Source organism: Acipenser ruthenus, chromosome 25 (genome assembly GCF_902713425.1).
Source record: "Acipenser ruthenus chromosome 25, fAciRut3.2 maternal haplotype, whole genome shotgun sequence".
Taxonomy (NCBI): domain Eukaryota; kingdom Metazoa; phylum Chordata; class Actinopteri; order Acipenseriformes; family Acipenseridae; genus Acipenser; species Acipenser ruthenus.
This window is the reverse complement of record NC_081213.1, coordinates 9,119,670-9,142,159: the sequence shown is the minus strand read 5'-3', so window position 1 is coordinate 9,142,159 and position 22,490 is coordinate 9,119,670. Positions and strand designations below refer to the sequence as shown.

Below are 22,490 nucleotides of genomic sequence, written 5' to 3'. Positions count from 1 at the left end.
TGGAGGAGAGAGAAGTGAGGGCATGGAGCAGAGAGGTGAGGGCATGGAGCAGAGATCAGTGAGCGTGGAGGTGAGAGGGTGGAGGAGAGAGAAGTGAGAGGGTGGAGCAGAGAGAAGTGAGAGCTTGGAGCAGAGAGAAGTGAGAGCGTGGAGGTGAGAGCGTGGAGCAGAGAGAATTGAGAGCGTAGAGCAGAGAGAAGTGAGAGCGTGGAGGTGAGAGCGTGGAGCAGAGAAGTGAGAGCGTGGAGCAGAGAAGTGAGAGCGTGGAGCAGAGAGAAGTGAGAGCGTGGAGGTGAGAGTGTGGAGCAGAGAGAAGTGAGAGCTTGGAGCAGAGAAGTGAGAGCGTGGAGCAGAGAGAAGTGAGATCGTGGAGCAGAGAGTGGTGATAGTGTGGAGGAGAGAGAAGTGAATGGAGCAGAGAAGTGAGAGTGTGGAGCAGAGAGGAGTGATAGCGTGGAGGTGAGAGATGAGAGCGTGGAGGTGAGTGTGGATCAGAGAGAAGTGAGTGTGTGGAGAAGACGGAGGTGAGAACGTGGAGTTGAGAGTGTGGAGCAGAGAGAGGTGAGAGCGTGGAGCAGAGAGAGAAGTGAGAGCATGGAGCAGAGAGAAGTGAGAGCGTGGAGGTGAGAGCGTGGAGCAGAGAGAAGTGAGAGCGTGGAGCAGAGAGAAATGAGAGCGTGGAGCAGAGAGAATTGAGAGCGTGGAGCAGAGAAGTGAGAGCGTGGAGCAGAGAGAAGTGAGTGTGGAGCAAAGAGAGGTGAGAGCGTGAAGCAGAGAGAGGTGATAGCGTGGAGGTGAGAGTGTGGAGCAGAGAGAAGTGAGAGCTTGGAGCAGAGAGAGGTGAGAGCGAGAAGCAGAGAGGTGAGAGCGTGGAGCAGAGAGAGGTGAGAGCGTGGAGCAGAGAGGTGAGAGCGTGGAGGTGAGTGTGGAGCAGAGAGAAGTGAGAGCTTGGAGCAGAGAGAGGTGAGAGCGAGAAGCAGAGAGGTGAGAGCGTGGAGCAGAGAGGTGAGAGCGAGAAGCAGAGAGGTGAGAGCGTGGAGGTGAGTGTGGATTAGAGAGAGGTGAGAGCATGGATCAGACAGGTGATAGTGTGGAGGTGAGAGTGTGGATCAGAGAGAGGTGAGAGCGTGGAGCAGAGAAGTGAGAGCGTGGAGCAGAGAGAGGTGAGAGCGTGGAGCAGAGAGAGGTGAGAGCCTGGAGGTCAGTGTGGAGCAGAGCGAGGTGAGAGCTTGGAGCAGAGAGAGTTGAGAACGAGGAGGTGAGAGTGTGGAGGAGAGAGAAGTGAGGGCATGGAGCAGAGAGGTGAGGGCGTGGAGGTGAGAGCGTGGAGCAGAGAGAAGTGAGAGTGTGGAGGTTAGAGTGTGGAGGAGAGAGAAGTGAGAGGGTGGAGCAGAGAGAGGTGAGAGTGTGGAGCAGAGAAGTGAGAGAGTGGAGCAGAGAGAGGTGAGAGCGTGGAGCAGAGAGAGGTGAAAGCGTGGAGCAGAGCAAGGTGATAGCTTGGAGTAGAGAGAGTTGAGAACGTGTAGGTGAGAGTGTGGAGCAGAGAGAAGTGAGAGTGTGGAGCAGAGAGAAGTGAGTGTGGAGCAAAGAGAGGTGAGAGCGTGGAGCAGAGAGAGGTGATAGCGTGGAGGTGAGAGTGTGGAGCAGAGAGAAGTGAGAGCGTGGAGCAGAGAGAGGTGATAGCGTGGAGGTGAGAGTGGAGCAGAGAGAAGTGAGAGCGTGGAGCAGAGAGGTGAGAGTGTGGAGGAGAGAGAAGTGAGCGCATGGAGCAGAGAGCTGAGGGCGTGGAGCAGAGAGCAGTGAGAGCGTGGAGGTGAGAGTGTGGAGGAGAGAGAAGTGAGCGCGTGGAGCAGAGAGAGGTGATAGCGTGGAGGTGAGAGTGTGGAGCAGAGAAGTGAAAGCGTGGAGCAGAGAGGTGAGAGCGCGGAGGTGAGAGTGTGGAGGAGAGAGAAGTGAGCGCATGGAGCAGAGAGCTGAGGGCGTGGAGCAGAGAGCAGTGAGAGCGTGGAGGTGAGAGTGTGGAGGAGAGAGAAGTGAGCGCATGGAGCAGAGAGCAGTGAGAGCGTGGAGGTGAGTGTGAGGAGAGAGAAGTGAGAGCGTGGAGATGAGTGTGGAGCAGAGAGAGGTGAGAGAGAAGAGAGAATGTGGAGTAGAAGAGAGAAAAAGTGGAGAGCACCGGGATAGCAAAGCTTGGGGGGTTTTGGGGGTTTATTTTGAAGAGTTTAAAAGTACTTTGTTTAAACCTTTATTTTGTTCCTGTGTTCTGTTTGTTCTATTATTTGTGATTTATTAAAAGTGTGCAGAAAGCTCTGTGTCTGGGTCTCATATTTCAAAGGGTGCAGACCTGATGCTAAGCCTTGCCACAGAGTTTTGCACATCGCTGCTTGTATGCAGACAGTTTCTTGCTGTTTGGGTGCAAAACAATAGTAATTTTTTTACTCATAGATGCCACATCCTGAAATATTTGTTACAGAACACTCGTTGAACACACGTTCAATTCATGGAACAGTTTTTTTTTTTTTTATTGTACACTTTATGTATATAGCTAGATTTATTTTTTTCTTCATACGGTTCATCTTTTGAAATCTATAATTCTTGCCTGTCAGACAAAAAGGTATATACTGATACAATCGTCCACTGTAGTTTGTAAGATAATGAATTTGCATCGAAAAGTTAGAGACCAGATCTTTTATTTCATTGTGACATTGTGTAGTGTAATACAGTAATCCTTTAATCGAGGATCATTACAGCCATTTTCACCATTAAACTCCCCCTCTTCCTCCTTGTCTTTCAGCTGTATAACATGTTTCCTTTCCTGGGCTTCTTCCTCTCCGATCACAAGAAGGTCCAAACAAACAGAATAATGATGCAGGAGTACTTTAGAAACACATATAAGGATCGTAAAGACAGTGTGGACAGCAATGACCTGAGGAGCTTCATCGACACGTTCATCTCCAGGCAGAGAGAAGAGGTAATATCAGCACAGCAGAGCCTCTATCAGGGACCAGCAGTGTGGTCTTAGTGCATTAAAAGTGCAGTTTTACTGCATATCTAGTGGAAAAGCCTTCACACAGTGAAACCAGGCAGAGAGAAGAGGTAATATCAGCACAGCAGAGCCTTGATATCAGGGACCAGCAGTGTGGTCTTAGTGCATTAAAAGTGCAGTTTTACTGCCTATCTAGTGGAAAAGCCTTCACACAGTGAAACCAGCTCAATATCACTCCTGTTAATGGTCAGAATATAATGGGAGTGAATGAGGATGATAATATGATAATACCACTTTGATCATTGTCAAGCTAGAGAGTTTACAAGGTGCTGTACAGAAGTGTACAGTTCAGATGTAGAAAGTAGCACACTATAGCATGGACACTGCAGTGTGTGTGTTACCATCTACATATACAGTACAGATTGTACAATAACCAACACTACTGCAAGCAATGCTGCCCTTATAAAGGGTTCCCATAGTAAAAGCATAGCAAAGTGCAATATAGCATAGGGAAGCATTGTAAAGAATAGCAAGGTATGGTAAAGCATATTAATAAACATGGCAAACCAGGGTAAACTATGATAATGCACAGTATAACCATGGGAGAAGCATGGTAAAATAATACTGTGCTAAATATATTTTACAAATTCCACTACAAAACACACACATTTGTTGTATCAACACTTTAGTGTTTTAATGTTCATTTTGCCAGGTTATTGGTGAACTCCAGTAACTCTGCTGATCAGTTTTATTGAAGTGATATTACAAGTTTCTGCCTGTATGTCACACATATATTGATAGAACTGCCCCTGCAATAGATTGTATCTTTTTGCCCTTCATTGTTTTACAGGAGGCCAGAAAACCCATCAAGTATTTCCAAGAGGATAACATGGCCGTCACAGCGGTGGACCTGTTTGCTGCAGGGACTGAAACCACCTCTACCACCCTGCGCTGGGGGTTGCTGCTCATGATGAAGTACCCACACATTCAGGGTGAGCGAGGGGGGACCCCCACTTTCAGGGAGAGAGTGTGACTGAATGAATCATGACCTGAATATCCCCTGCCTGCCATTCAGTCCTGGGTCTCTCTCAATCAGATACACCTCTTCATATCAGTAATTGCAGTGTGTTCCTGGGTCCTCTCAATCAGATACACCTCTTCATATCAGTAATTTCAGTGTGTTTGTAAATCCTCCCTGTTAACAGACAAAGTCCAGGAGGAGATTGAGAGTGTGATTGGGAGGGAGCGCCCCCCGCAGGCCGAGGACAGGAAGAGCATGCCCTACATGGACGCCGTGCTGCATGAGATCCAGAGAGTGGGCAACGTGGTGCCCATGAACCTGCTGCACGAGACCAGAGGGGACACCACCTTCCGGGGGTACAGGATACCCAAGGTGAGCCAGACAGAGTGTATAGGGCTGGTCCGGTCCACACCTTCATCATGCAAATTCCTGTTCAAATGGAAAACATTCAGACTAATTAACCAATAAAGACACTGTTTGAGGGCATTGCAGTTCCACCATGTCCAACTTCAAACACTCCTTATATGATACAATGCTGCCTCTTTATTTCACTATCTGACTTTCACATCAGAAAATCATGAAATATTGAAAACAGTGAATAGTGAAGGGCTCTTATACAGCAAGATATAAGACTGTACTGTCAACATGGCATTACTGTTTATAAACCCAGTTTGTGTATTCTCATGGGAGCACGAAGTGTATACCGAAGTGCTTCAAATAAACTTTCATATTGGAACTTCTGCCATTCCCATCTTAACCGCCCCCCCCCCTTTTAAACTGACCCAACTTTGTTTGTTTGGAAAGTTGACCAAGTGATAGCTTCAAGGGTGGAGATAGATAGGGAAGGGTTAGGGTAAGATTGACACTTGTTTTAACTAATGGTCTGTCTTTTATTACCAAAGAATTCCTCTTAATACAGCAATATCAGTAATGTAGGAGTGATATTAATGTACAGTAATGTATCCTCATTGGTATAGCTGACAGTACAGCCCTTAAATTAGGTTAGCTTTGGTATTTTACCTTTCTGTAAATGTGTGTGTGTGTGTGTGTGTGTGTGTGTCTGTGTGTGTTTGTCCCAGGGTACCCCAGTGATCCCGCTGCTCTCCTCCGTGCTCTCTGATAAGACACAGTGGGAGACCCCTCACCAGTTCAACCCCAACCACTTCCTGGACGCGCAGGGCAAGTTTGTCAAGAGAGACGCCTTCATGCCCTTCTCAGCAGGTCAGTGTGTCAGAGAGGAGCAGGGACCAGGTTAGACAGGATTGGGGCTAACCCCCCTCCACCCCGGCATTTTAACTGCAAAGGGAACTGCTATCAATAGAGGTGCAATCAGCAACCAGTTTCCTAATGGAATATAGAACAGGTAACAATCGCTACAAAGCCTTCAGATTCAGCTGAAAACATGCAGCAGTGTGGAGTAGTGGTTAGGGCTCTGGACTCTTGACCAGAGGGTCGTGGGTTCAATCCCCAGTGGGGGACACTGCTGCTGTACCCTTGAGCAAGGTACTTTACCTAGATTGCTCCAGTAAAAACCCAACTGTATAAATGGGTAATTGTATGTAAATAATGTGATATCTGTATAATGTGAAATAATGTGTAATGTGATATCTTATAACAATTGTAAGTCGCCCTGGATAAGGGCGTCTGCTAAGAAATAAAAAATAATGATAATAATAATAATACCGAAAGTTTATTATTTAAAAGCAAGAAGACAACCTCATTAGATTCTTCCATTTGCGGGATACAAATTTGCATGTTACTGTCTTACAGCTGCTTTACTAGTCCTGAAGTCTGTGTGTGTGTTTGTGTGTGTGTGTGTAGTGTAGTGTAGTGTAGTGTAGTGTGTGAGTGTTGCAGTACGAGTCAGTAATCCTCTGACCCCCCCCCCCCCCCCCCCAGGTCGGAGGGTGTGTCTTGGAGAGACCCTTGCCAAGATGGAGCTCTTCCTCTTCTTCACCATGCTCCTGCAGAAGTTTCACTTCCGCCCGCCCCAGGAGGTCAGCCCTGAGCAACTGGACCTCACCCCCACCCCTGGCATCACCTCAGGACCCCAGCCCTTCCAACTATGCGCCCTGAACCACTGAGAGACCCTGTGATACTGCGACCCTGCCTTACTGCATCTGCTAGACCTTACTACAGCCACTGACCCCTCACACTGGACCCTTCAGCCACAGAAACCACACTTGTGTAAAAGGGGTGTGTCATGCTTTGCTTAATAACAAAAGTTTTCATCTTTCATGAAAATAATTCGTAGCTAAACACCTAGAATAATGACAAAGTGATCTATGAAATTGAATGACAGGTGCTTAAGAATAAATCAATGGGTATTGTAGTTGTGAATTCTAATCGAAATATATATTAAGTGATTTCATAATCTCTGATTAGAATTGATCTTGATTTCATTTGAAATATTTACTGACTCATATTCACACAAACTGTTACCCTGCTTGTATATTCATATTATTGAATCTGGTCACTTCTTAGTTCTTATACAAAGACACATTCTAGACACTTGAGGAATGCTTGCTTTTACATGTAATTGATATTTACACTGACGCTGAGATATTATCTGAATGTTATTGCTGCTGAGATTATTATACTGACTTGTGTTGTATTGATACTCATTTTCTTTTCTGTTTTGTGTTTTCCTTTTTGCTGAAATTCATTAAAGAGAGAACGGTGTTGCGTGTTGTATTGTCTATGTGATCTTGAACTCGGCTGGGAGACGTTTTGTAACTGAGTGCTCATTAAAGTAAAACCATTACCCATATTAATGAATTCTCTTCATTAGGTATTTAAACACGTATTCTCTCTACACTATCACCTGGTTATTATCCCACTCTCATATAAATAATCTCTATCAGTCATACAACTGATGCCCACACCACTTCTTATTATCACTTTGGAAAATAATGGTATAAGATTACAGAGTTTGCTTGTAGCTAAGTTGCTGTACAGCATTGAATTGTTCTGACAGTCGACTCCAGACAACATTAGCTCAACTATATTTGGGCACGTGAAGCTTGCACTGAAGGAGACAAAATGCACACACCACAACTGTGACTCAGAGGGATGGTCCTGATGGAAAAGGCCGTTTGGCGTTGGGTTTGTTTCTTTCTTTTAGTATTTCTTGAATAATATTTTATTGGCCTTCATTTAGAAGGGAATTGGTAGTTGTATTTGAAGAAGTGTTTTGTGCAGCTACTCAGCAGTGAAATCAGCTGTCTTAGTGCCCATAACATCTGAAAATAAATCTAACATGCTGGCAGGAGGAGGAAAATCATGCCCAAATCTGATCTGAAATATGAATGTGTATTATAGCAATTCCTTTATACAATTGTTACAATGGTAAAAACATAGACATGTGTAGTGAAGTACAGTGAAAGCATAGGCTAGCATAGGAAAACAGAGAAGTATGGAACAAAAATACAAAATGAACCGGTAAATGCAGTGGTAAATATTATTGAATTTTGAATTAGAATAAAAACTTCTCAAGGATTATAATAGCCCTGGTACGACCCATCAAATGACCCGTTAAAGAAACCAGAGACGCACTCTTCTGTACAATATGCGTATTAGTTATTCAGATGGTGTTTATGCATTTATTTATTTTATTTAGGATATCTTTTAGTCATTTATAATTCTGTTATATGAACGGATACGAACATGGGCATTTTTGGTACAAGCTGTGTTTGTCCCAGTAGTAGTTCTGGCACAGATTCACACTGTTATTTACTCAAAGAAATGAACAACTAGAAAACAAACAAATGACAAGCCTTCTGCAGCTCCCCTGGGCACAGGCCTGAATTAAAGCAACGTTTATGGGGCTGTCTTCACAATAATGTATCTGTAATCCAGAGCCAGACCTACACTAGCACTGTCGCCGGTGCTTCTACTGCAGCTGAGCCTCTCTGCGCTCAGTAAGGGTCCCCACAGCCTTGTGTCTGTGCAGTTTCTTGACTCAGTGCCACCTTCTTATTACTCACAATTCATTCAACACAGGTCCTGCTTCTACAGTGTTCCTGCACGGCTCTCTCCTTTCTTCTCTCCTGTGCAGCCCAGACCCTCCTCTCAGTGTCCTCTCTTTAATAAACAACAAGTGCTGAGTAAACGCTCCCCATTGTCCTGCGCTGTGGGTTCTTCACACACGCACTTACAGTAATGGACTGTACAGGCTCTGTCTCTTAATGTGTTACCTGAAACAACATGTCAATTTCGTTAAGCATGAACAGCAGTTAATCAGCAACTAAGCCATGTTGTTGCATCTCCAGACTCCACCGTTTATATTGCACAAATGAAACCTTTGTAATAAGCTGTGAAGGCTTTGGACCACGTGGTGTACCTCCTGGTGTACCACCCTGCTGGTGTTTTTAGGTACAGGGGGACTAGGAGCCTTGACTTGTGATTAGCTTTATTTCTTTATATGCTGCAATGAATCTATATCAGATATCATTATTCAGGGTATGTATGGGGGACTAGGAGCCAAAACCACGGGAAGCGTGTCCACAGTACTACGTCCTGTTTCTCCCACGGTTTTCAGTGGGTACCATTTTTCTTCATGTAAATAGAAATAAACACTGAGTGTCCCCCATTTGATTATGAAGATCTTTGCTTGCAGACATTATGTAGATATCTCAAAGACAACACTGTAGAAGAACATCTAAATCACATTCATGGAGTGACCCATATACCAAATTCATATAAAAACTATAATAAAATATGAAGAGCCAAAAGATTGTCACTACAAGAATACATGAACTGGAGATAATGGGAATAAGAAGCAAGAGAACAGATTGTAAAACCATGGTTAGTCCTCCTTTAACAGCTTCTGTGTCCTGGAATAGAAAATCAATGACTTGCACTGGAGCTTCTCTGTTAAAAATCTTAGCAAGGACCTTAGACCTGTCATGGGGTTTGTAAATCAATCTAGAACTTCAAACACAAAGTAAAACTTTAATGCAGTAAGTGGATAATAGTGTTTTTCACACAATAACCTTTGACTCTCAAAATTGTCATTCTGTATTCACCTCCCTTCACAATAGGGAGCTGATCCATCGTTAGCAGGACAGTAAAAACAAGTATTTGCTTATAGGGGGTAGAAAACATGGACTGGGCTCAGATTCTGAACCACACTTTCTACCTAGAACTGGGACTGCAGCCCAGACCCTTAAAAACATTGTAACATTCCAGACAGTGTGGAGAGACTGCCATGACCTTCACCTCAGCTGGCATGGTGGTAGCCCACCTTGGACCCTCAGCTGGCATGGTGGTAGCCCACCTTGGACCCTCATCTGGCATGGTGCCAGCCTGCTGTTTGGAAGTAGGGGTTACAACCAGGCCTGCTCATGTTGTATATACAGACGTGCTCAAATTTGTTGGTACCCTTACAGCTCATTGAAATAATGCTTCATTCCTCCTGAAAAGTGATGAAATTAAAAGCTATTTTATCATGTATACTTGCATGCCTTTGGTATGTCATAGAATAAAGCAAAGAAGCTGTGAAAAGAGATGAATTATTGCTTATTCTACAAAGATATTCTAAAATGGCCTGGACACATTTGTTGGTACCCCTTAGAAAAGATAATAAATAATTGGATTATAGTGATATTTCAAACTAATTAGTTTCTTTAATTAGTATCACACATGTCTCCAGTCTTGTAATCAGTCATTCAGCCTATTTAAATGGAGAAAAGTAGTCACTGTGCTGTTTGGTATCATTGTGTGCACCACACTGAACATGGACCAGAGAAAGCAAAGGAGAGAGTTGTCTGAGGAGATCAGAAAGAAAATAATAGACAAGCATGGTAAAGGTAAAGGCTACAAGACCATCTCCAAGCAGCTTGATGTTCCTGTGACAACAGTTGCAAATATTATTAAGAAGTTTAAGGTCCATGGAACCGTAGCCAACCTCCCTGGGCGTGGCCGCAAGAGGAAAATCGACCCCAGATTGAACAGAAGGATAGTGCGAATGGTAGAAAAAGAACCAAGGATAACTGCCAAAGAGATACAAGCTGAACTCCAAGGTGAAGGTACGTTAGTTTCTGATCGCACCATCCGTCGCTTTTTGGGCGAAAGTGGGCTCCATGGAAGAAGACCCAGGAGGACTCCACTTTTGAAAGAAAAACATAAAAAAGCCAGACTGGAATTTGCTAAAATGCATATTGACAAGCCACAATCCTTCTGGGAGAATGTCCTTTGGACAGATGAGTCAAAACTGGAGCTTTTTGGCAAGTCACATCAACTCTATGTTCACAGATGAAAAAAATGAAGCTTTCAAAGAAAAGAACACCATACCTACAGTGAAACATGGAGGAGGCTTGGTTATGTTTTGGGGCTGCTTTGCTGCGCCTGGCACAGGGTGCCTTGAATCTGTGCAGGGCACAATGAAATCTCAAGACTATCAAGGCATTCTGGAGCGAAAGGTACTGCCCAGTGTCAGAAAGCTCTGTCTCAGTCGCAGGTCATGGGTCCTCCAACAGGATAAAGACCCAAAACACACACCTAAAAGCACCTAAGAGTGGATAAGATCAAAACATTGGACTATTCTGAAGTGGCCTTCTATGAGTCCTGATCTGAATCCTATCGAACATCTATGGAAAGAGCTGAAACTTGCAGTCTGGAGAAGGCACCCATCAAACCTGAGACAGCTGGAGCAGTTTGCTCAGGAAGAGTGGGCCAAACTACCTGTTAACAGGTGCAGAAGTCTCATTGAGAGCTACAGAAAACATTTGATTGCAGTGACTGTCTCTAAAGGTTGTGCAACAAAATATTAGGTTAGCGGTCCCATCATTTTTGTCCATGCCATTTTCATTTGTTTTCTTATTTACAATATTATGTTGAATAAAAAATCAAAAGCAAAGTCTGATTTCTATTAAATATGGAATAAACAATGGTGGATGACAATTACTTTTGTCAGTTTCAAGTTATTTCAGAGAAAATTGTGCATTCTTTGTTTTTTGTGGAGGGGTACCAACAAATTTGAGCACGTCTGTAAGTAGTGCTGTAAGCCTTGTGGTGTTGCTGTTGATGTTGCTGAGTGCTGTTTTGCCTGCCAGTTCATGTTTAATAAAAAGCGTTCTTTTACCTGGATTCCTGCCTCTTCTTTCATGAGTACCGACATAGCTCCCTACAATATATATTTATTTACGTAAGTTTATAGTTTTCTCTAAATTAGTTGATTTATGATATATATATATTACACATACACTAACACACACAGGGTACATATGTCAAATTTCCAAACTACACAACAGTAGGCAAGCCTATACTGTAGTAACATACAGCTGTGGCCAAAAGTTTTGCATCACCTAGATTTAAGGATTAAGACATCATTAAAAAAAAAAACATAATAGTACAGTATTTAATTTTAGATTTTGAAATGTCACATTGATAAATTGGTACTGATAAATATAACGCAAATGTCACAAAATGCTGATGCAGAATACATTATTAGGCAACGCAGCATCTAAACAAAGGAAGAGTTCTGGGAGCAGCACAGAAATGTTGGTAGTGCACCGCACACATCTTTTAAAACTGGGCACTACTGATGATACTGTAATGAGCGAAGCTTCAATTCGAAGTTCTAACAAGTAGACAAACTTCCCTGCTAATGCTTTGAGAGTCATCGCTCCTCCTCTTCTCTCTCCAGCTCTCGGAGACGTACGGCAATGTGTTCACCTTCCACATGGGTCCCAGGAAGTACATGGTTTTGACAGGCTATGAGGCGGTCAAGGAGGCTCTAGTAACCCAAGCAGACGACTTCTCGGAGAGAGGCTAGACGCACACCACAAACACTAGCTCTAGAGGCGGGAATGGTAAGAGACATGCCTCCAGAGTCCCTTCATCCAGAACTACAGCAGGAATGGCTGGTTCACAGGTGAGAGTCAGTGGTGTTGTTTGCTTTAATTTACCATTCCAATTGAAACAATAGAAACAAACAGCTTTGTGTTGATTGGTGCTTTCAGTTTAGCCTCTGTGGAGAGAACCAATCATCCCCAGGCAGTGGTTTCTTCAGTCGTTTCAACTGAAGTGGTGCATTAGGCGTTTGACATCATTTGACACTCGGGTCAATTGGAGTGGGGGAGGAGGGGGGGGGGGGGGAGGGGCTTGTCCTGTTTCAACAACCAGGCTAAGAGGATCGACTCCACGCCAGGATCTGCTGCGGATTACGAACTCGGCAGTAATGTGTGGGGAGATCAAACTTTACTTTACTGATTGCTGTTCGTCTTTTTCTCTCCACATGGTGTTGCATTTTGGGATGGCTTTTTTTTGTGCAGCTGTTTTATTTTTATACGGATCAGAGACTTTTAATTTTGGATATATATAAAAACTGTGAAGCTAATGAAATTTGATTGTTTGTTGTTTTGAATGTCCAGGGTTTATTTTTATGCTGTTAATAACAAGCCAGGGCTGTTTTTCATAGATGAAGTTTGGTATTGACGGGAAATCTACAACTATAACATTTTTCAAAGTCTGTTAAGATTATTTCTGGTTCTTTTGTTGCACTTAATGAGTTTGGTACTACAATTTCTGAATGTAAATATAATACTCACAAAGCACTAAAGTGATTTTTTTTTTTTTTTGGAAGATATTATTACTCAACGTTACCTAATCTTTCTACACTGTCAAGCAGTTTTTTTTGTTCTCTAATTTCTATATATGTAAATTTGGAGCAATAATTTAGGTTTTATTAAATCTGGAACTTTACAGTTGTCAGGTGTTAAAGGCTGCTTGTTACATCATTGTGTTGAATGTTAAAGCACCAAAGCTGATCCACCAGAGTGTAACCATTAACCTGTCCCCCTGCCATCCTCTGCCCCTAGAGGATGTAGGAAATACCTCATTGTTTTATGTGGTGGTTCTTACTGCTGTATGTCTTACATCCACAGTAGTCTAGTATTTATGATAGGTGATCATTGATCTCTGTGTTATAAGATCAGGTTATATATTGTAGTCTTGGACCAGGCTGCAGGCAGCTCCAGATTGATACTGGAATGAGTTTGAGTTTCAGGCTGGTTTCATGGTGAGAATGTTGTATCACTGTAGCAATGGCACTGTGTTCATGTTTCACGCAGGCATTATCTTCGGTAAGGGGGAATCCTGGAAGGTGATGGGTCGATTCACCCTCTCCACTCTGCGGGACTTTGGGATGGGGAAGAAGACCATTGAGGACCGGATCATCGAGGAGTCCCAGAGACTGGTGAAAGTCTTCCAGTCCCACAAAGGTGACGACCAAACAAAGAGCAGAGATAATAAAGGGTTGACCCTCAATGGGCACGAAACACAGACCAGACCCAGATTCTGCAGCTGCGTGTTTCCCCCCAAGCCTCTTAAAGTTTTGACAAATCAGTGTCCGGTCTGTGTTTTCATATCCACCTCTTCTGAGACACTTCCTTCTGTTTAGCACATCTCTAGTCGCTAGTAATTTGTTATTTAAAATCATTGCATAGAAAGTAGGTTCACATTCTGCTCTGCTCTTTTCTGTTGTGACTTAGTCGAGTAGACTAACTTTTCAGGTAGTGCTCTCCTTTAAAGAAAGTAGGCTTATGTTTCGGCTATAAAAATACGTTCTTTCTTTTTTGTATAGTTTTATCTTGTGATTCTTAAGCATTTGAAGTTGGATGGCTTTTCTTGTTCCCCCACTCTAAGGAAAACCCTTTGACCCCCAAATCATCATCAACTCTACTGTCTCCAGCATCATCTGCTCCATCGTGTTCGGAGACCGCTTCGACTACAGCGATGCACAGTTCCTGAATCTGCAAAGAATTGTCAACGAGAACCTCAGGCTGGCTGCGAGCCCCAAGACACAGGTAAAGAGTAGTGATTACAGCTCCTGTTCAATTTGATCAGTGTTGCTAGTGTCTGCTGCATTCAGGTCTGATTTATAAAGCTGCACTCAGATAAGATGAAGATAACATCAAACTCCTATTAAATCTTCTAAAGATCCACAATCAGTACAATAAAATAAGAAAGGGATTTCCATTCAATTGCTGGGTTCCCTAATCCAAGTGCTATGGACTGTACTCGTGTAGCAATTAAAGCACAAAGAGTGAAATTCATTTAATTGTGAACAGAAAACAGTACCATTCAATTAATGTGCAGGTTATATCTGATGTCCGTCTCTGTCTACTGAATGGAAAAATTTCCACATGTGAACAACTTTACTTAGAAAAGATTTAATTATGCATGTGGAAAATCTAATAATTTATTCACGTACGAATGATAAATATAGGCACAGATGTATTTTTTTCATTGTGACATTGTGTAGAGTAATATAGTAATCCTTTAATGGAGGATCATTACAGCCATTTTCACCATTAAACTCCCCCTCTTCCTCCTTGTCTTTCAGCTGTATAACATGTTTCCTTTCCTGGGCTTCTTCCTGTCTGATCACAAGAAGGTGCAAACAAACAGAATAATGCTGCAGGAGTACTTTAGAAATGCATATAAGGATTGTAAAGACAGTGTGGACAGCAATGACCTGAGGAGCTTCATCGACACGTTCATCTCCAGGCAGAGAGAAGAGGTAATATCAGCACAGCAGAGCCTCTATCAGGGACCAGCAGTGTGGTCTTAGTGCATTAAAAGTGCAGTTTTACTGCATATCTAGTGGAAAAGCCTTCACACAGTGAAACCAGCTCAATATCACTCCTGTTAATGGTCAGAATATAATGGGAGTGAATGAGGATGAGCTCCTGATCATATCACTTTGATCATTATCAAGACTAGAGAGTTTACAAGGTGCTGTACAGAACTGAACAGTTCAGATATAGAAAGTAGCACACTATAGCATAGACACTGCAGTGTGTGTGTTACCATCTACATATACAGTACAGATTGTACAGTAACCAACACTACTGTAAGCAATGCTGCCCTTATAAAGGGTTCCCATAGTAAAAGCATAGCAAAGTGTAATATAGCATGGTAAAGCATAGGGAAGCACTGTAAAGAATAGCGAGGTATGGTAAAGCATATTAATAAACATGGCAAACCAGGGTAAACTATGATAATGCACAGCATAACCATGGGAGAAGCATAGTAAAATAATACTGTGCTAAACTTATTTTACAAATTCCACTACAAAACAAACACATTTGTTGTATCAACACTTCAGTGTTGTTATTATTATTATTTATTTCTTAGCAGACGCCCTTATCAAGGGCGACTTAAGATTATTACAAGATATCACATTATTTTTACATACAATTACCCATTTATACAGTTGGGTTTTTACTGGAGCAATCTAGGTAAAGTACCTTGCTCCAGAGTACAGCAGCAGTGTTCCCCACCTGGGATTGAACCAACAACCCTTCAGTCAAGAGTCCAGGGCCCTAACCACTACTCCACACTGCTGCCCTGTGTTTTAATGCTCATTTTGCCAGGTTATTGGTGAACTCCAGTAACTCTGCTACCTGTATGTCACACATATATTGATAGAACTGCCCCTGCAATAGATTGCTTGGTAACAGTTAATGAATGCAAACTGCAGTATATTTGTCCACCACCAGGTGGAGATTTTGTCAAACCCACCAAGCTTTTCAGAAGTGCAATATCCCAGGCACTGCTTTCGAAACACCGAGGAGGGCAGTAGCACTGTTTAGACCTGTGTGTATTTATTGTGTTAGGGTTAGGGTTAGGGTTAGGGTTAGAGGAGGGCAGTAGCACTGTTTAGACCTGTGTGTATTTATTGTGTTAGGGTTAGAGGAGGGCAGTAGCACTGTTTAGACCTGTGTGTATTCATTGTGTTAGGGTTAGGGTTAGAGGAGGGCAGTAGCACTGTTTAGACCTGTATGTATTCATTGTGTTAGGGTTAGAGGAGGGCAGTAGCACTGTTTAGACCTGTATGTATTCATTGTGTTAGGGTTAGGGTTAGGGTTAGGGTTAGGGTTAGGGTTAGAGGAGGGCAGTAGCACTGTTTAGACCTGTGTGTATTCATTGTGTTAGGGTTACGGTTAGAGGAGGGCAGTAGCACTGTTTAGACCTGTGTGTATTCATTGTGTTAGTGTAGGGTTAGGGTTAGGGTTAGAGGAGGGCAGTAGCACTGTGTGTATTCATTTTATTAGTGTAGGTTGTTTTTTCTGTTTTGGCCTGTGTTTCTAACAGTAGTTTTGTGAAGGTGCTTTGTTACAATGTCGTTGTTGTAGATTTACCTGCACAGTTTAGCACTGAGTGTTTGAAGTTGTAGATGGATTACCTTGGAAAGGAGTTGTCACTGATGCCCTTCATTGTTTTACAGGAGGCCAGAAACTCCAACAAGTATTTCCACGAGGATAACATGGCCGTCACAGCGGGGAACCTGTTTGCTGCAGGGACTGAGACCACCTCTACCACCCTGCGCTGGGGGCTGCTGCTCATGATGAAGTACCCCCACATTCAGGGTAAGTGAGGGGGGACCCCCACTTTCAGGAGGGAAACATGTTTTGCTTTTTAGAGACACAGGCACAGACAAAGAGGAAAAAAAACACCTCAATTCTGAACTGAACACCCCCTGTATGACATTCAGTCCTGGGTCTCTCTCAATCAGATACACCTCTTCATATCAGTAATTGCAGTGTGTTCCTGGGTCTCTCTCAATCAGATACACCTCTTCATATCAGTAATTGCAGTGTGTTTGTAAATCCTCCCTGTTAACAGACAAAGTCCAGGAGGAGATTGAGAGTGTGATTGGGAGGGAGCGCCCCCCGCAGGCCGAGGACAGGAAGTGCATGCCCTACATGGACGCCGTGCTGCACGAGATCCAGGGAGTGGGCAACGTGGTGCCCATGAACCTGCTGCACGAGACCACAGGGGACACCACCTTCCGGGGGTACAGGATACCCAAGGTGAGCCAGACAGAGTGTATAGGGCTGGTCCGGTCCACACCTTCAACATGCAAATTCCTGTTCAAATGGAAAACAGCAAGCCTCTTTGAAACCCTAACCCTCTGCCATTCCCATCTCAAACCAGCAAGCCTCTTTGTAACCCAAACCCTAACCCTCTGCCATTCCCATCTCAAACCAGCAAGCCTCTTTGTAACCCTAACCCTAACCCTCTGCCATTCCCATCTTAACCCCCACCTGTCCTTTGTTTGGAAAGTAGACCAAGTGATAGCTTCAAGGGTGGAGATAGATAGGGGAGGGTTTGGGTTTGATAGATTGGAGATAGATAGGGGAGGGTCAGGGTTAGATAGATAGGGGAGGGTTAGTGTTAGATATACTGTAGATAGATAGGGTTGGGTTAGGGTTAGATGGATTGGAGATAGATAGGGGAGGGTTAGGGTTAGATAGATTGGAGATAGATAGGGGATGGTTAGGGTTAGGGTTAGGGTTAGGTAGATTGGAGATAGATAGGGGAGGCAGTGTGTTCTGCATTTTGAAGAGGGTAATTCATAAGTACAGTGGGTTCTTTCCTGGGGGTAGTACTCCGTCTGGAACAAGCTTTTGCCTTGCCTTTCTGTAAATGTGTGTGTCCCAGAGTACCCCGGTGATCCCGCTGCTCTCCTCCGTGCTCTCTGATAAGACACAGTGGGAGACCCCTCACCAGTTCAACCCCAACCACTTCCTGGACGCGCAGGGCAAGTTTGTCAAGAGAGACGCCTTCATGCCCTTCTCAGCAGGTCAGTGTGTCAGAGAGGAGCAGGGACCAGTGTCATGTTTTCACTTTTCACGTTCTCTTTTATTATATTATTTGCTCTGCACACACTCTTAACTCAGGGGAGACGTTAAGGAGGACAGAGATGTTTAAAACTCCTAGTGGTGTTCGAGCACTGGACGAGCGGTGTGTCCTTAAGACCTTTTATTTAATCAAGAAAATCACTCAGACTCATTTATTCGAAGTTTTACGAATCAGAGCAACATCAGCGCTCCTTCGTTTTATTAAAATGCCTTTAATATTGGTTTAGTAGTTTGCGCATACCACTAAGACCCGAAAACATGTAACAATAATTAGCAATCCTAAGTTTATTACAAGCTTCAGCATTTAATACTTCAATAGCATAATACAATTATATGTATTCAGTGCAGCCCTCAGGCTGGCTAAGCACAAAGCCTACAAGCACCCACTGTTATGTTTTAGCACATTCAATATAACACTCTCAATACTAAAACATAGTTTCAAAACCTCATAGCAATATAACCAATACATGCAAGATACAATATTACCATTTATATGCTTACCTCCTATTATAAGGAAGAGTAGCGTGAACAAAAGAGAAGGACTGTTCTGTGGAGATCTGCAAAGGATGGACCACGTGGCTCTGCAAAGCTGAGTCTTGGTTGTGGTGGTCTCAGTGTGATCGGCTCAGGGTTTTTATACAATTTTTGTCCCATTGAAAGCAATGGGAAGCCCCAATTAGATCCAGTCATCAATCTATATGGACAGTCCTTATCTCCTGGCAAACAGTAATCTCTAAAGAATTCAACCAACTCTTCAGACTCAACTGGAGTCATATGCCAACAAATCAACACTAGCCCATGTTCTCATCCACTCATTCTTGGCCCCCCTCCTTCATCTGAAAAGTTAGGTGAAGCAGAGTTCACAAAATCCCTGCTACCTTGATTCACTACTTAATATGGGTGCATTATAAAAAGGAGTGGTGTTTAAATATATGCAACACCAACAGTTGTATTAGAATATAACAGTTATAGTTATAATGATTATAATTGATTACATGAACTTGGCTTTCAAAAATATATTCCCTCATGTCATCTCACTCTCAAATTAGTTTCCTTCTTTCCTTACAGGTGTGTGTTTAGCAGGTATTATAGGGAACTTCCATCTTATATCTTTTTAGTGTAGAGTTTTCTCCTTATGGAAAACTATTTAAGCTGTAATGTTTTTCTCCTATGGGCCCCTGGTAGCTTGAACTTAATTGACATCCAGATGACCCTGCATTTTTCAGCTATACACATACTGGCTAAAACCAGCTTGCTGGAGACACCTCTTTTCTTGCCAAGTTTAATAGTGATTAATGTTCCCTAGAACTTTCCTTACACCTGTATCTTACGTGCTTGTTCCGCCCGGCAACTAACTATCTTAGGTGCTAAGACCATCCATTCTAACTCCCTATTTTTGCAGTCCGGCCCGATACTATAAGCCTTCTGATAAAAAAATTCCGGCTTCTTCCCACCAAAGAGGCCTTCCATCGGCTAATACAAATCTTCTCCAAGGGCAGGCTGATAGAGAGTTCAAGAAGACAGGTCACATAGAGTTTACTCTCCTAAAATCTCCTGCTTTTATTCTTCATTATTTATTCAATCCTTTTATTTTGTATGTTTACCACAACTTCTTTTTATGCTGCATCTTTTAACTTCAGAGTCAAACTAGTACCTTACTCCTTATAGCGTATGACTGCTAACCTTATTACTTTCTGCTAGCAGCAGTATATCCGCAATATTACAATAGGATTTTATTCAATTTTTCTGCTCTCTATTTGTGGTGTATCTTCTGACAATGCTTATTTTTCTTAAGTTAGAGTCTGCTTTTTACTCTAGGTTGTTCTTACTCACCTACTTATTTTAAAACTGAATTACAAGCAGAAACCTACTCAAAGCGAGGTCTTTTAATCCTTTTCTGTTTTTCTCTTTCCCTTAAGAATACTCCTAACTCCTTTTCCCTTTATATTCAGAAGTTATAATTCTTGAATGTAAGCACACAGTAATTCTTTTCATTGAATTAGGACTCAGTTTTTAACTATGCTCATCTTGATAGAAAACAGCTTCAGGTATGCTATCATATTAAGCAAAGTGAATCATATGATCTTATACATAACAATTGTTCATAGTATTTCATACTAACAATAATTATCACTACCTATGATTATATGTTACCACAACAATCTATACTATTTAAAGTAAACATTTTAACATGTATTTATTAGTATAGCATTATTCTGTATTTAAGATGAAAAAGTATTAAAAATTCCAGCCCTCAAGTCTGGAGCTGTGCCTATCTTGATAAGAGACTGCTCAAGGCCGGCCAGTGTATCAAGTTGTACCAGATTCTGTTATACGATCTTACAGAGAGAGCACTTTACAGTATTTGTTACAGACTAAAGATTATTCAAACATTACAAATGGTTACAGCACATATCATCTCATTAATACATTTCATTTTTAAATCATCCAGTCCATGTCCAATGTTTCAGCTCTTTCCCAGCAGGACTCCACTTCTGTCTTGGGTTCAGCTCGGGTCGGCTCTGCAAACACCACAATACCTATTTTGCTCTACATCATTAGCGGGCAGACTTAATACAACTGAATCTGAATCAATCGAGGAGCCGTGAACTCTAGCCACTGAAATTCTCCATGCAAAGGAATCCAATTTCTTACTACACATAATAACTGGTTCGGGGTCACCCGTGACACCAGGTTAGACAGGATTGGGTCTAACCCCCCCTTCCATTTCAGTATACAAATCGGTATGCTACTGTCATACATCTACTATACTAAACCTGAAGTCTCTGTGTGTGTATAGTGTGGTGTAGTGTGTGAGTGTTGCAGTATGAGTCGGTAATCCTCTGACCCCCCCCCCCCCCCCAGGTCGGAGGGTGTGTATTGGAGAGACCCTTGCCAAGATGGAGCTCTTCCTCTTCTTCACCATGCTCCTGCAGAAGTTTCACTTCCGCCCGCCCCAGGAGGTCAGCCCTGAGCAACTGGACCTCACACCCACCCCTGGCTTCACCTCCGGCCCCCAGCCCTTCCAACTGTGTGCTCTGAGCCACTGAGAGACCCTGTGATACTGCGACCCTGCCTTACTGCATCTGCTAGACCTTACTACAGCCACTGACCCCTCACACTGGACCCTATTGAAATTAGGGCTTCAGTCAATTAAAATTTTTGATGGTTAATTTATGGGGATTAGAAAATGATTCAGTACCGTCGGCCAATCAGCTTCCAGTTCTAGCGGGCTCTAATAGACGGTAGATGCCCACTGGAACGTCTCAGCACCAACTGTGAATCAAATTTAAAATCAATCCGCGCAAGTGCTGGCTTTTTACTTTTTGACTTCCTGTATTTAAGCATAGTTCACATCTATTGGACAGTAAATACTAAAAGAAACAATTAGTCAAAAATAATTTTATTATCCACCAAAACCAGCCAATCAATACTTTGCATCGACGAAGGCAACCAATCCTGGACCTACAACTGCCGAGAGCCAATCACAGATGGTCATCTCGACTGCAGCACAGACACAGCATCTTTCAACAACAACAAAGCGAGACGCGGACATTCAGTAATATTGCCCCATTCACATATAGATTCAGGAGAGAAAGGCTTTGATGAAGGTAGAAACATGGTGAGTTAGGAGGCATTTTAGAGTGGTATTTAATGAGAGATTGTATTGGTAGTTCAGAGTCCATCGTACGTGGACTGTCCAGTAATTGCTCCGTTCATTCCTCGGGCAATGCCATGATTATAAATAGGGGCTTAAAACCATAAAAACTACGCCACCTCTTTGATTTGCCAGGAGCAAGAGGAGCCCCGATAACAATGTCAGAATCTTTATTAGAGAGAACTAGTTCCCAGGAAAGTATAGAATTATGTTCCCCACCCAAGTCTATTCAAATAAATGAATAACCAGGAGGCAGGTATTTGGTATAAAAAAAATACAAAGATTGGTTTTATTGCTCACAAAATAAAAACAAAACGCTTAATAGTTTACATATAACCAGACAATGGCGATACCGCTAGCATCCACTAGATGAAAAAGTGATGTTGCACCCAAGTAGAGATTACATATTACATTATACATCCAACAGTCCCGGCTTCTGTAGCAGCGCCCAGGAATTCTAAATATAAAATACACAAAAACAGAAACAGAAAGAAAGAAAAACTACACAAACACACAACAGTGCAGCACATGAAACAAAATCAAATACACAGTGCACCAAATCATGAAGCACAAACAACTCATCGATACTAATCGTGCACCTAAAAATAATGAAATAAAACCACACTCTAGTGATCCCGCGAACACAAGTTACCGTCACAGACCGCCGGTGTTCTGACAATCTGAGCTACCGCTCAAGATGAGCTACCTACACAAAGTACGCATGCCCACACAAAATTCGCATGAGCCGTGATATGTTTTTGGCTTTACTTCCTTCCTCTTCAATTCACGTTCATAAATCCGAGCTACCATTTTCGGTAAGTTATAATATATTAGCTTATAACTTTGTACAGGTATCAAATACGGTCAATATTGCTATTAACTATAGATAGGAAAGCATGTATGGGCTGTCCAAAACCGGTGTAGCATGAAAAAGTGCATCCCATGAAATAGTACACCCCTCTCATCCACGGTCTTTAACTCGCAGACGCATCGCAAAGCATCACCTGATTTATAGTATTCAAAATCCTTTAATCATATTTTGTTCAAAAAATTTAAATTTACAGACACTATAGACTGCAAGCTTCTCAGAGTATAGTTTATTTTGAATTAACTTCAGCTATACTTTTTCAATCAGGGTTGCTCATTCTGAGGGGTAGCACAGTTTTTCAGACT

General features: G+C 42.6%; 2 protein-coding genes across 2 annotated transcripts in view; both read left to right on the top strand.

Moving 5' to 3' along the window:
* Positions 1–6,689, top strand: part of LOC117414081 (cytochrome P450 2K1-like) — a 40,631-nt gene extending 33,942 nt beyond the window's left edge. Inside the window, exons 5-9 of the mRNA XM_034023755.3 lie at positions 2,795–2,971; positions 3,837–3,978; positions 4,192–4,379; positions 5,087–5,228; positions 5,907–6,689. Coding sequence (XP_033879646.3) covers positions 2,795–2,971; positions 3,837–3,978; positions 4,192–4,379; positions 5,087–5,228; positions 5,907–6,091 — 834 coding nt within the window. The 3' untranslated portion in view covers positions 6,092–6,689. The remainder of the gene's footprint in view (positions 1–2,794; positions 2,972–3,836; positions 3,979–4,191; positions 4,380–5,086; positions 5,229–5,906) is intronic.
* Positions 6,690–9,216: 2,527 nt separating this feature from the next.
* On the top strand, positions 9,217–20,995 carry LOC117964107 (cytochrome P450 2K1-like). The gene is made up of 9 exons (XM_059000494.1): positions 9,217–9,327; positions 11,656–11,779; positions 13,082–13,231; positions 13,656–13,816; positions 14,356–14,532; positions 16,243–16,384; positions 16,641–16,828; positions 17,460–17,601; positions 20,525–20,995. The coding sequence occupies exons 1-9, from the start codon at positions 9,217–9,219 to the stop codon at positions 20,707–20,709; spliced, it is 1,380 nt and encodes a 459-aa protein (XP_058856477.1). The 3' UTR covers positions 20,710–20,995.
* The last annotated feature ends 1,495 nt before the right edge of the window (positions 20,996–22,490 follow it).

Excerpts from the sequence above, each read along its gene's own strand:
- LOC117964107 (XM_059000494.1), top strand. The coding sequence starts at position 9,217 with ATGACCTTCACCTCAGCTGGCATGGTGGTAGCCCACCTTGGACCCTCA. Across the intron at positions 11,780-13,081 it reads AGACGACTTCTCGGAGAGAG|GCATTATCTTCGGTAAGGGG; the intron begins GCTAGACGCACA and ends TGTTTCACGCAG. Across the intron at positions 13,232-13,655 it reads AGTCTTCCAGTCCCACAAAG|GAAAACCCTTTGACCCCCAA; the intron begins GTGACGACCAAA and ends CCCCACTCTAAG.